Consider the following 14,984-nt stretch of genomic DNA (forward strand, 5'->3'; position numbering starts at 1 on the left):
AGACTAGAAGTCAAGGCAAGGGATTATCGACGTGGGATTTATGATATAAATGAAGAAAAGGAAGAGATACAAACGGCAACAAAAAAGGGTTTGTACGTTACACTCTTAGAATAGGACGTCATGTGAGAGATATGCAACATTTTAAGAGACCAGTTAAATTAAATTATTGATTGGAAATTCATATCCTAAAAAATAAAAATTTGAGTTAAAAAAACGTGCGTTTTATCAAGGTGACTGAAAAATTAGAATTGAATCTTTAACAACAAAAGTTGACGACAACATTTGAAACGGGAAGTAGCCAGGCAATTTTTGTGGGGGCACAATCTCAAATTTTCTCTCTTTCTATTTTCCTACAAATTACTGTCTGAACCCAACAAACCGTCATGTTCTTTGCTTTTATTCATTTTCCACATGTCCTTTTATTGCTTACCTAATCCTCACGTGCCCAAATTCTCCAGCAAATGCTCTAGATCATTTGTTAAATTTTGTGAAACTCGTGGGATGGGGGCTATTAAGCAATGTTTCTCTCTCTAAACACTGCTGTCATGCGGTCCTTCCCAATTAAGAAAATCATTTTAAAAAATTTCTGTTATGCGATCCTTCCTAATCAAGAATCTTTTCCACACACGAACAAGTATATATATATGTTAGTTCTCTTCCATAAAATAAAAACATTGAGAAATCCAATTAACATACAATCCCCGTCCGTCTAAAATTTTAAGAATTCGTTGAGAATTAGAATAGATTCAATCACTTGCTACCCACAAAATGGATTTCAATCACTTCTTTTGCTAATACTACAAAGAGCACAATGCCCATTTACCATAGCATAGTCTTTCATTGGGATTTGTAGAGTCAGGTTTCTCGATCCATCCCTACCACAAGTCATATAACGGGCTAGTTTCATTTTCATAGGCCTCAAGTTTCTTTCGCTTCTTTCGCTAGTCTAGTCTTTTATTAGGTTCGTAGAGTCAGATTTCTCAATCCACCCCTAGAACTAGTTATATAACACGTTGTTTTCTTATCGATAAACCTAAATTTTCATAATTATGTCTATGGATCATCAAGACAATTCATCACCTTCTTCATTCCATGAAGTTCTGACAGTAAAACCTAATATTCCATCTGCACATAAGAAAAGAGGTGGGAGGAAGATATTTAAGGAGACGCGCCACCCCGTATACAGAGGAGTACGGCGGAGGAACCACGGCAAATGGGTGTGTGAAGTGCGTGAACCGAAGAAGAAATCAAGAATATGGCTAGGGACATTCGCCACCCCAGAAATGGCAGCCAAGGCACACGATGTGGCCGCGTTGGCCCTGCGAGGTGGCGACGCTGCCCTGAACTTCAACGACTCCGCCTGGTGCCTCCCTAGGGCCAAATCTTCATCCCATGAAGATATACAAATTGCTGCTCTTCAAGCTGCTTATAATTTTGCAACACCATTAATGGAATTATTCCCTTGTTCTTCCTCTGATTCTCTGAATTCGTCGATTATTTCGAGTGAAAATCTCGAAATAAAACCTCTGAAATTATTAAGCGTCGAAAACGAGTTCTTGGACGAGGAGGCAATGTTCAACATGCCTAGTTTGCTAGACAGCATGGCGGAGGGGATGCTTTTAACTCCACCAGCTATGAAGAATGGATTTAGGTGGAGCAATGAGGATGAAAATTATAGCGAGTTCACTTTGTGGGGAGATTAACGAAATAATTCGGTCGTGTCCCTCTCCCAAGGTATCGTTTGGAATAAATACGTCACAAGCAGGGACGAAGATATGGCCGACCCTATGCTTTATTTTTTCGTAAAAAAAATTCTTCTATATATTAATCCGTTGCAAAAGTGAAAAAAATAAAATAAAATAAAATAAATGTCGGAGCTCTCGCAGTGTTATTTCTAATGCGTAGATAGAGGACATTCGTACTCGCAAAAAAATTGTTTGTAAGGGAAGTCGGGTACCCAATGTGATTAAGCTCCTGTTTGTCACCCATTATTTTACATTCTATTACATTATTTTTTCTATAGTACTTATTTTCAATTATACATTTTTCATTAAAATAATATTACACGTAAACTAAAAAAATTTCATTCTTTTTTTAACTATACATTCTCCATCAATCTACTATTCCATAATACATTTTTTAAAATTAAAATGGCTCGAATACACCCTAAAACTTGGTTGGTAGAAGAGTAATTGTACTGCATGTTGTATGATCATTTCATGTTTAATTTAATCACATGTCAAAGATAGAAAATTAACGTTGTAACACTTTAATGCCTTCCCATATTTACGTGAGAAAATCTAGAGTTTGACAAGTTGTATTTTTAATGTGGTACACCAATTGCAATCGCTCGGTGTCATATAATTACTCAATATATCAATCGAATCAATACAATAAAACGAATGTAAACAATTAGAGAATTAAGAAGCTATCAAACATCCTGACTGACTCAAATAGCTCTTGAAGGACCCAAATCATGCACAATGGTCACAAATTCAAATGACTCACTAATTCAAACACGATATTTTTCTTTAATGAAATAAATAATTATAGTAGACTCGATAGAGGTATTGACCTTCAAAATTGAGTTTTCAAGATACTCAAAAGCATAAAATACCAATAAATTTCTTTCCATCCATTTCAATTAGTTTACACTCTTTAAATAGAGAATACAATCATACATCGTACAAGATATCCCAGTATTCCTAAAAAAGGCTATGCAATCCTTCTAATTGGTAATATGCTGACTGATTCAACTCTTTCAAAATTAGAACCTGTTTGACAATCATTATTGTAGAAAAAGGAGTTTTAAATATTAATTTTTAAGAGAATGTGTGGTTAAAAAGTAAGGAAAAGTTTTTTACATGCTTGTAGAATATTAAATTGTGTGAATGTGTAGTTAAAAATAATTCTTAAACTACTGGGTGTCAAACAAACACTAAGCCCCCATTTGATAGCAATTTTCACTCCAAAAAATCAATTTTTTGACAGTTATTTCACTATTTCAGCTGTCATTTTTGACTTCTTTACTCATAGGTAGAACCTACTTCTAACGGTTCAAAAATCAATTCTCATAATCACTATCGAACAGGCCTATTGTTGACACGCTAAAAGTGCAGCCCAAATCGAATAACCCAAAGAATGAAACCCAACTGGTTAATTCAGGATAAAGGCCCAAATAGGGTTATTAATGAATGCAGTAGAAGCCCACGAATGCGGTAACACCATCGCCCAAACTTGCAAGACGTCCAAGATCTGAGCAAATGAAGTGCCTTGCAGTCGCCCAGGATTATGACCCTGTTCTCGCCCAAACCTTCGAATCGCCCAGGATCTTAGCAAACATAAGATGTTATGGTTATCCAAAAGTGCAGTTATCGAAACAGTTATTAAGTAATCTTATCACGTTCCACGATTTAAGGATGTTCAGTTGAAGACGGTTGAACGACAAAGAGTAGTGGCAGCAGTTAGAGACGGCAGTTCCACGATAAATTGGCCACCATGAAGAAAGTGGGCAGTTATAAAGCAATTAAACGGTTTCTAAGCAGTTGATCACGAAGAGATCATTAAAAGAATATAAAAAGAAGAAAAGACATAAAGGAAAAGACCCCGAATCAAACACTCTCAAACAGAGAATATGTAATTTTAATTTCTTAGTTTAGACTTAAACATATCTTTCAGTACTCGTGTGCTTGCGCCTCTTGGAGACATTCTGTTTAAATTCCAATTGTAAAGTCATCGCCAATAAAACACCCCTTTTTGAGATTTTGTCTCAAGAGATTTGTTTCTTACACAATCGTCTGATCCCTTTTCAATTGTTAGCGACTACTAGCGTGAAACAATTTGGCACGCCCAGTGGGACCTTGGTGTTTAGTGTTGAAGATACAAAAGGTGAAACAATATGCCTCAGAAATTCGATAAGGAAACAGCAAGTCAGGGAGGAGTACAGTTCGTGATCAAGCGATATGAGGAGCAGCATAGCTCTCCACGAACAGATGGATAGAATCAGAGCAATCACAATCGTTACGAACCAATGACAGAGTTGAGTCCTCGAACCATGCGTGCATTACTCGGAGAACTCACACAAGATGTCGTTGAACAGGTAAATCTACGAAATATTCATAATGTGGAAAGATTACCCAGAATGGGAATGCACATTATGACAACATGGCCAAACAACTGAATACTTTGAACGAAATAATGAATAAGTTAGTAGGCCAAATTTGTCAGCCAGTTGTGCCTCTTGCAAACCACTCTCAAACTAGGACAATTGTGGGACATAATCCCCCAGTACTAAGTTTAAATTGAGGGGTAGAACCACATTTTGATCCCCTCTACTTCAAACCAGGGGGTGGTGTAATACCAAATTAGAATATTGGCATTGGTACATCTAACTTGGGGGGTAATCTAAATGTAAGAGATAATGTCCTAAATAATGGGCAGAATACCCCACGTGTTAATGATGGAATAAATGTTCAGGCTAATGGTAACAATGGCCCAAATTATGGCAACTTTGTTACCAACCAAGGACCAAACATCAGGCCTCAAGTAAATCAACCGGTCAACCAATCTGTAGGAATTCCATATGACCCCAACGTCATGTTGAGGAATCAGATTATGGAAATCGTACAGGACCAGATGGCTTTTGGAGTACGTCCTGTCATTAGGCCGACTTACACAAAGTCATATTCTGATTGGGTAGACCAAGCATATCCATGGCCTAGAGGGTATAAAGTACCAGAGTTCTCACTTTTACCAGTTTAGGAGAGGTGTCTACTCTAAAACACATAGGGCGATTCACACTGCAAAGTGGTGACGTAACTGATTACCATAAAATGAGGTTGTTCCCTAGTTCATTAACAAGAGTAGCCTTCTCCTGATTCATCAATTTGCCAGCAAACTCTGTCCAAACACGGCAACAATTGGAGCAATTGTTCCATGCTCAGTTTTATAAGACTGAGTCTGAAGTTACTTTGGCCGATCCGGCGAATCTACGTCAAATGCCAAACGAATGGGCAGAAGGTTTCCTTCAAAGGTTCAAGACGGCAAGAAGTAAATATTTTGTACCTTTGCCCGAAAAGGAGTTTGTCAAAATCGCTCAAGATTGCTTAAGCTTTGATTTGAAAAAGAAATTCCAAGATAAGGAATTTTCTGATCTTTTCCGATTGAGCGCGAACGTGATTAGGTATGAACGATTAATAAGAGAAGAAGAACAAATGAAAAATTCTAACAAGGGGACTTATTACAGAGACTCAAATTTTGATGTTCATACCATTAATGACGAGTATTACGATCAAATCGAAATGTGTTTGGCCGAATTAGTTAAAGGAGACACATATACTTGTCCTATAATGGCTAAGCCTAGACCGTCGGGCAATGATGAGCCTATAAAAGATGAAAACATAAAGGCTAGAACGTTCTCGTTCGATGTAACCAAAGCTAACCTTATATTTGATAAATTATATAATGATAAGCAGACAAAACTGAGCGATAAGCATAAATTGCCAAGCCCTGAAAAAGTTAAGGGTAAAAAATATTATAAGTGGCATAATGCATGGTCACATTTGACTAACAACTGTTTGGTTTTTGGCCATGTGTTACAGGATGCCATTGAATTAGGACGAATTACGTTCGAGGATAAAAGGAAGATGGCAGTGGATGAAAATCCTTTTCCACAGCCACTTGGAGTGAACATGGTGATGTCTGGTTTCAAAAACAAATTGCCAAAATTCAAGTTGGTTATAGATGATGGAGAAGAAGACCCTGGACCACATCTCAGTGTTTTTGAACGTATCAAAGGGAAGGAGCCCAAAAAGGACGAAGACGTCCTATGCGCAAAATGCAAAAAAGAAGTGAGTGCAAATGCAGAGAAACCAGGGATATGGCAGCATCACCATCGCCCTAGTTTTTTCCCAAACGCTCAGCCTGGTAGAGGGCGGGGTACATCGTTTTATAAGGGACCGCCTTTTGAGAGGCAGTTTAGGCCAGTAAATAATGGGAGAACATTCAGACCGCAACCTCGCCAACCAAATGTATGGCATTCGTTCCAGTATGAGGCTGGAAGGGCAATACCTTTCAACGAGATGACTAGAACCCAACAAAGGCATTTTCAACGGAACTACGGGCGAATGATGAGGCAACAACAGGGAATGCTACGTCCTAAGGCACCTAGACTACTCGAGACAGCCAATCAGAATGTTCTTAGAGATAGTAAAGAGACTGGTACAGGCGAACCTATGGAAAAATTGCCAGAGACTTCTTCTAGGAGGTTGAAATTTGAGCGAGACGGAAGGGATGGAGAAGATCCAGATCAGCCCCTTACTATTCAATTTGGTATGTTACCTCCTGTCGTGACTAATAACTATTTACTAGCCAATGAGTTCAAGAATAAAGAAAAAGGAGAAGAAGAAAAGAAGGATAACGAAGAGGAAGCATGCATGCTGGAATATAAAGAAGGCTAAACTTCTAGAGAGGCCTACAATGGCGAAGAAGATGATGGTATGACAGACATCGAAGAGGAAATCGATCTGGAATTGGAAAGGAGAAGAAGAGGAGTATCGCACAATACTCTATTGAAGCAACTACATCGAGAGGGAGTTCGTGAAGTAGACTTATTGGGAGAACCATCTGGACGTTCTTTTGATTATTACGTGCTGTACGGGACTCCCAAAAGAAAGAAGAGAGTGCCTCGCTCTGAAAAGTATGGATTACCTCCAAGAATAATGCCTTTTCCCATAGGTTCGGTAACTGAAGAAGAAACATTAGAAAATAGTAAAAAGGAAATTCATGAGGCAGAGGCTCAGTGCGATATGCTGCACGTTGACTTATCACAAAAGGGTAACTCAACAGAGGACAAGCAAGAAGTGGAAATAGATGCTGTCGAAAAGGGTATTTTTAAGCGACCAGCCATGAAATTGACCAAACACTTGATGCCATTGTACGTTAAAGCTCTAGTTAACGGCATACCTGTGGCAAAAGTGCTTGTCGATAATAGAGCAGCTATAAACACCATTCCATCTAGGATGATGAGGAAATTCACAAAGACAGAAGGTGATATCATCCCAACAGAAGTCATCCTGACAAGTTTCAATGGAGGAGCAACTTCAGTTAAAGGAGTTATGCCATTGGACATAACTATAGGAACAACTACTAGGACCACGGTCTTCTTTGTAATAGATGGTCCCACTAGTTACAATGTGTTATTAGGAAGAGATTGGATACACGGAAGCCGCTGCATACCCTCATTGCTCCATCAATACCTGGTTTTTTGGAATGACAAAGGCGAAGCAGAAGTGGTGCAGGCCGATCATAGACCTTTTATCGCAAAAGCAAACTCAGTAGAAAGGTTCATATACGAAGGAAATTATGGACCTGTCAGAGTAGTCCAAGATGGAGAAGAAACTCAGATTGTCGCGCAGAGTGAAGAGCCATTTTCGGTGGATGCACTCACTGAAATGTTCGGTCAAATAAGACCAAACATAGTGGCCCTAGAGGAGCCAGTAATTGGCAAAAGAATAATCAAGGAGTTTTAAATGAGTTGTAAGTAACAAAGGCAAATGATCGATATTCAGGTCTTCAAAGCCAAATTAATGGCTTTCAATAAAGAATGCAGTGACAAAACGAAAGAAGAAGCAGCCTTGAAAGCATTGAGAGACAAATTGGCAGTGTTCGAGTTGGAATAAATTATTGGCCGAGAAGTCAACAAGGTGGATTGTTTAGAAGAAGAAGTGCATACAAGGGAACTGGACAACGAAGTGATAAGGATCGCCAAGCCTGGATACGCTCAAGCACAAGACCCCCTGATTAAAGAAAATATTGGCAATGAAGGAGAAGATCGTCCAACGTTCATCAGCCAAATGCTCGATCAAGAGGCTAGTGATAAATTAATCGCTTTATTAAAGGAGTACAAAGATTTTTTTTCTTGGGAATATGAACATATGCCTGGTTTAGATAGAGATTTGGTAGAACATAGATTACCAACCAATCCTAATTTTAAACTCCATAGGCAACCTCCTAGGCGTTTCGCTTCTGATGTACTCCCTGAAATTAAGGAAGAGATAGAGCGATTATTAAAAGCAGACTTTGTTAGAACGGCCAGATATGTTGAATGGTTCTCCAATATCGTGCCGGTATTAAAAAAGAATGGTAAACTAAGGGTGTGCATAGACTTTAGAAATCTAAACATAGCCATACCTAAAGATGAATATCCAATGCCCACGATAGATTCTTTAGTAGACTCAACAGCCAAACATGTAATGTATTCCTTCATGGATGGATATTCAGGATACAATCAAATTTATATAGCTGAGGAAGATATACACAAAACTACCTTTAGATGCCCTAGTTCTCTAGGATGTTTTGAATGGGTAGTTATGCCTTTCGGCCTGAAAAATGCAGGAGCAACTTATCAAACGGCAATGAATTTGATTTTTCATGATATGATAGGCAAGTTTGTTGAAGTGTATGTAGATGATATAGTAGTCAAATCCATTAAAGAAGAGGACCATTTTGAACAATTAAGATGTTCATTTGAGCGAATGAAGCAATATAAATTAAAGTTAAATCCCTTGAAATGTGCATTTGGTGTTAATGCAGCGAATTTCCTTGGTTTCTTAGTACACAAAAGGGGGATTGAACTTGATAAAAATAAAGCGAAAGACATTCTAGAGGCCAAACCACCTAGCAACAAAAAAGAATTGCAAAAGTTTCTAGGTCAAGTAAACTTTTTAAGACGCTTTATTTCTAACTGTGCAGGGGGAAGTAAAGCTTTTTCGCCACTTTTAAAGTTGAAAAATCAGGATGAATTCGTCTGGAAAGAAGAGCATCAAAAGGCTTTTGAAAGTTTAAAGACATATTTATCAAGTCCACCAGTGTTGGTGTCACCAATTCAAGGACGGCCAATGAAAGTGTATGTATCGGTTGAAAAAGAATCAATAGCTGGAATGGTCAAGCAGGAAGACCAATTTGGTGAAAAAAGAGCGATTTATTACTTGAGTAGACGGTTAACAAAATGTGAATGTAATTATTCTGCCATTGAAAAATTATGTCTTGCATTGTATTTCACATGTACAAAATTAAGGGCTTATTTACGGCCCGTAACAATTTATTTAATTTCTAAACTAAATTTGGTTAAGTATATGTTCTCTCGCCTTATTTTGTACCAAAGGGTAGGCCTTTGGACATTAGCTTTATTAGAATTCGAAGTACAATACATACCCCAAAAAGGCAGTCAAAAATCAGGCTTTGGCTAACTTTCTGGCTGATCATCCATGCCTTGATATGCCTGAAGAAATTGAGTTAGAGATCAATTCATTCGAATTAAAACCTTGGGTTTTATATTTCGATGGATCGAAAACCTCTAAAGGTGCAGGAGTAGGAGTAGCATTGATAAATCCTTTAGGGATTTGTTACAAGTTCGCATTCACTTTGAACAGGATGTGCACCAACAATCAGGCCGAATACAAAGCCTTAATCGTGGGCCTAGAATTAATGATAGATATGGGGGTAAAGAATGTGATCGTTAGAGGCGATTCTCAATTGGTAATTTACCAATTGATTGGTGATTTTAAATGCCAAAGTGATTCCATTATAAGTCAGTATGAATCGCCCAAGAGTTGTTGAAAGAATTCGACCAAATAGAGCTTCAATGTGTTAATAGGATATATAATGACGTAGCAAACGAATTGGCTCAGATGGCCTCAGGGTACTCAAAGGTTTTAAATTGGAAGTCTACTTATGAGTATGAGACAATATTGCCCATGGTCCAAAGAAGAGCGAAAACGATTAAAATTCATTGCATACAAGATGGAGATGCAATAGATTGGAGGGCAGAGATTAAAAGGTTCCTTAAAGAACCTAATATAGGAAATAGTAAAAAAATGAAGTTACGTTTGCTAAACTATACACTGATAGATGAAGAGTTGTTTAAGAAACACTCTGATGGTATATTGCTAAAATGTGTAAGTTTGTAAGAAGTCAGGACGATCATGGCTAAAGTGCACGAAGGGATATGTGGAGCTCATCAAGCTGGCCAAAGGATGAGATGGTTAATTATCAGGAATGAATATTTTTGGCCAAAGATGGGAGAATCATGCGTTCAGTATGCAAAGAATTGTCTAATATGCCAAAAGTATGGTCCAATACAAAGGGCGCCAGCACGAGAGATGACACCTATTATCAAACCTTGGCCGTTTAAGAGTTGGACGATAGACCTGATAGGGAAGATTCATCTCCCATCGTCCAAGCAACATACCTTTGTTATAGTTACAACTGACTATTTCACTAAGTGGGTAGAAGCAATACCTTTAAAGGAGATCACCCAAAGAATGTCATAGAATTTATCCGTGGTCACATTATTTATAGATTTGAAATTCCACAAACTTTAATGGTAGATCACAGAACATCTTTAAATGGGGATCAAGTGAATAAATTTTTGAGTGAGTTTGGAGTTAAATTAGTGAACTCCACACCATATTACGCTCAATCCAACGGACAAGCAGAATCTTCTAATAAGATTCTAAAAAATATCATAAAGAAAATGATAGATGAAATGCCAGAAATTGGTACGAATGTCTAAACAAGGCCTTATGGGCTTATAGGACGTCGCCTCGGTCAAGTACCAAAATTACTCCTTTCCAACTTACTTATGGACAGGAGGCCGTTTTGCCTATGAAAATTAACGTGCAATCGATCAGAGTGTGTCTGCAACATAAGTTAAGTGGTGATGAGTATACCGAATCACCAGTTCCAAACTTATTGGAGTTGGACGAGTTAAAGTTGAACGTCCTAGATAGATTGCAAGTTCAAAAACGAAGAATGGCTAAATTTTATAATAAAAAAGTTATAGCCAAGTCGTTCAGCCTGGGCGAATTGGTTTGGAAAACAATACTCCCTTTGGATAGCAAAGATCCAAAGTATGGCAAGTGGTCGCCCAATTGGGAAGGACCATATAAAGTAAATAATGTGTTGCCTAATGGAACCTATCATTTGGAAGATTTAGACGGTACCAAGCACATGAGATTCATTAATGGCAAATATTTAAAAAAATATGTTCCTTCCTTATGGGAAAGTGAACAAATAAAAACGTAATCAAATCGCGTTGAACGATCGTAGATAAAAAAAGGTCAGAGCGAAATACGTCCAAATAAATTCCTTTATTATCAAACGTTCATTACAAAGTTGCAAAATACAAAATACTAAATGCTCTATAGGCTACAATTAAGAGTAATCTAATCTCCTGGTCGATCGTCGAGTAAGAGGGTGAACTGGCTTGGATTGTCATCCTGATCGCACTGCTGCAAATGCAAGCAGAAAGGTCGAGAAGCACTCTCAGCAAGCAGAAAGGAAGAAGAAGCACCCTCACATCGCCTTTCCTAAATGCATCGCTGCAATAATGGGCAATGAGGCTGAAAAGCACTCTCAGCAAGCAAGGTGGCTTGCAGGCATCCTCAAAAATTGTCTTCCATCATCGAACTCCTTGTAAGGAACATGGAGACGATGGCAAGAACTTTGCTGGCCAAAGAATATTTCCTATATCTCCCACACCAAAGGTAACATCAAATAAGATAGCAAAATGAGCGGATCAAATGATCCATTTCCATGGAAGACGAAGGTTTTTGATCGATTGTCAAAATGCCAAACAATGACAGCAAATTGGTTTTGAAGAAGAGAATGGAAATGAAAATGACAAGTGTGGAATATAAGTGCATTTATAGAGGCATGAAGGTGAAGAGACAGAATATGAACAGCCACATTCGTGCCTAGTAACTAAAATCAAATGGCCTGAAGTCTTGGGAAAAGAGACAGAAATACCAAGAGAAAATGTGCGTGAACCTTAGCATAAAGCAGTTAAATGTTTTGGGGATTGACGATTAAAGACAACGTCAATAAATACACAAGAGGACAAATTAATCGTTCATTAATGATAATGGCTGCTGGTATGTTCAGAATTACCAATGGACATCAGTACGAGGTTACAAGGGCAAAGTTAATACGAAGTTACAAAAAGAAAAGTTAAGGCATTAGATGTCTTAATTATAATTCACCCCAGATTGAACAAATTCTTTCCCTAAGTCTCCCCCAATCCTCGCTCTGCTGAGAAGAAGAGATATTCAATTCAGCCACAAAATCATCATCAACCTCCAGCTTCTTGTATTGCTCGACCAAAGACTTGGTTCGCTCAATTCCTTGGGAGGCATTGCATTTTTTAGCAGCCATTCTCGCATTGCAGTCGTCCATCTTTGCTTGAAGCTCCTTCATCTGTGCAACCAAACTGGTCATCAAAGAGTCTTCAATTATAACTTTAGAAGAGATTTCTTTCAATTCGTCCTCAGCTTTGTTGATCTCCAGAAGCAAAGACTCTCTTTCAGATACAGCGTGAAGATATTGAGTACTTTTGGCCTTCAGTTCAACATTTTTGGCCAACAAGGAGAGAATCTTGGAATGGACAACTTTCAACATCGCTTTAAAATCAGCAGAAAGATTGAGCGACGGAAGTGTTAGTGCTCACGCCAACTTCGCACTCAAATGCTTAAACTTATCCTTATGTTGGGCAGCACTAGCCTGACCGATGTCCATATCCATAAAGGACACATACTCAAATATCGATTGCTTGAGGAACTTCATATCTTCCTCTGAAAAACCAGAAGTACGACTGGTTGAAGCAGGGCGAGACGTCTTGACTTGCCCCCAGGAAGTGAACAAGTCCGGGATGGAACGCACAATCTATCAGCATCCTGCAAAGAAAATTGCCGACATTGAAGGTTTTCATTACAATAAACAAAATGGAAGTAAAAGTGAAGCAAAGATTACCTCATTAGCAATCTTGGGAGGTGGCATATCCCCAGCCAAGTTTACACCTGTGGCTCCACCACTTGTGAGGACTTCCTCTTGTTTGGGCGAGAAGACTTTGCCACAACGGGCAAACCCATGGGAGTATCTGCAGAACTCAAAAAGCAACAAATCAAAAACCAATAGCACAAGCAAAAGTAAAACATCAAAAAATGTATTACCTTTCGGTTCGACGTTTGGGGGGTTGACGCCCTGGGAAGAAGGTGGCTCATCCATTGGTTGTGATGAGGATTCTGGGACTGAAGGTTTCTCTTTAAGCGTAGTCCTTCATCAGTTGGTTTGGATGAAACAGCCTCAGCAGAAGATGATGGAGTAGGAGCTGCCAATACCAAAGCCTTCAAAGGAGAGGCTGAACTTTTCTGAGAAATCTGAATAAGCCATCAACACATAGAAAAGTTTCAAGTATAGAAAGGTATGCTTGTGAGTAAACTAATTTAATTACCTTTCTCCTGACGATGAGAGAAGTGTCATCATCATCATCCTCCAAAATGGGAGATGTTGAGGCTGGTCGTTTACGGTTTGGGGCACTCTTAGCTACAATGGGCTTGGTAGGAAGAGAAGTAGATGGACGAACAGACTGTTTAGCACGAGCAGAAGAGGAAGGACTCCTAATGGACACAGGGGTGACCAAAACAGGAGAAGTAGAAGAAATGTCTGGCTGGTCCAGTGAATGGAAAGCACAATTGGCATCAGTTGCAAACAATCTGCGCTTCACTGATGGCCAGAATTGTTCAAAAAGGGGATGGATGGCATGGTAAGGATTGAAGGTGGTTAATGAAAAGTTACTCGTCAAAAGAATATTGCGAGCATCTATAGCTTCTGCCTCTACTTTATTAATGGTGTGGAAGGGATCTATCAAATTTCTTGAATAACAAGGGGGAACAGGCCAAGTTTGGCCAAAACCAAGTTGACGAGCAAAAAATTGGGGAGCATATATTTCAACCCCAACTTTGGCATTAGTTCCAGTCAAAATATCATGAAACAACTCCCTCCCGGTCAAAAACTGAACCCAAACGAGTAGAGAGGTGCTCGCACAGTCCAGGGTAGATGGGGGTTGTACATAATCAGGAGTTAAAAAGGGAGGAAAAGAAAAGAACGAAGGAATTGAATTCAAAGTATAAAAGAATAAAAAGATGTCCCTTTTGGACATATTTACAGGGCTCAGTGGGTCAATAGTTAGCCTATAGCAGCTAGCAGAATGAAGGGAAAAGGATAGAGCACCGATTGATGGAAAATAGGCTCTCAACCACATTTCAGTGAACCAAAGAGGCCCACTGCCAGTGGGAGATGCACCATTCTTCAATTGAAATTGGAGAGAAGCCATGCCTCTACGGAGAGCGGCCAAAAAGAAAGAACACAAATTCAGAGGCCTATCACGCGTCAATTCGTGCGCTATGGGTAAATAGCTTATAGAAGGCTTCATACTTGGCACTCACAAATTATATTTACAAAGTCAAATCTGAAGAAAGACCACACGCTCAGCATGAGAAGGCTCAGCGCTCGAGTGATTATAACAGCTTTGCAGGCTTGAATAGGACTCGGTGAGTTTTCTGTCAAATTTTGGGACGACGCCAGAAATCAAAATACCAAGGAAAATGGTATCGCCCAAAGGTGGCAGATTTACTAAGGCCCCAACATCCCTTAAAGTAATGGACATGGGACCAAGGGGGGAAAACAAAAGTATTATACTCAGAGGACCAAAAACTTAAAGCAATAGGGAAAAGCGCTGGATCAAAAGTAGGGGATTGAAGAGAGATTTCTAACAAATCAGAAATCCTAGCACTATCAAAAATTACCTTGGTAGGACCATGGTCTACAAGGCGAGCATGCCATCTACGAAAAACAACATCAAATTTAGGCAAAGTGTGAATACCTCTTTCGCGAAGCGGCCTCAGCGGCAAAGAGTTTAGAAACGGAGGGCCTTGAGTACAAGGGAACAGCTGGCCCACGGCCACTTGTTCAATGGCCTCGACGTTATTGAATGAAGGACCTAGATAGAATTCATTGAGTTCGACATTGGCTGGTGCAAGGAAGTTCGGAGTTATATATGGCCGAGTGAGGATTTTCTGGAAGTCTTCGAAATCGAAAGAGTCACCAAATTGGGATTGTGAAGCTTGGCAAAACAAAGTTTTGTTGAA

General features: G+C 39.0%; 1 protein-coding gene across 1 annotated transcript; it reads left to right on the plus strand.

Moving 5' to 3' along the window:
* The first annotated feature begins 922 nt into the window (after nt 1–922).
* LOC111404907 (dehydration-responsive element-binding protein 1B-like) lies at nt 923–1,961 on the plus strand. Its single transcript, XM_023033634.1, has one exon. The coding sequence runs from the start codon at nt 1,050–1,052 to the stop codon at nt 1,701–1,703; it is 654 nt and encodes a 217-aa protein (XP_022889402.1). The 5' UTR covers nt 923–1,049; the 3' UTR covers nt 1,704–1,961.
* Nucleotides 1,962–14,984: the final 13,023 nt, after the last annotated feature.

Source organism: Olea europaea, chromosome 11 (genome assembly GCF_002742605.1).
Source record: "Olea europaea var. sylvestris chromosome 11, O_europaea_v1, whole genome shotgun sequence".
NCBI classification, from domain to species: domain Eukaryota; kingdom Viridiplantae; phylum Streptophyta; class Magnoliopsida; order Lamiales; family Oleaceae; genus Olea; species Olea europaea.

What these genes read in the sequence shown, in the direction of transcription:
- LOC111404907 (XM_023033634.1), top strand. Translation starts at nt 1,050, where the DNA reads ATGTCTATGGATCATCAAGACAATTCATCACCTTCTTCATTCCATGAA.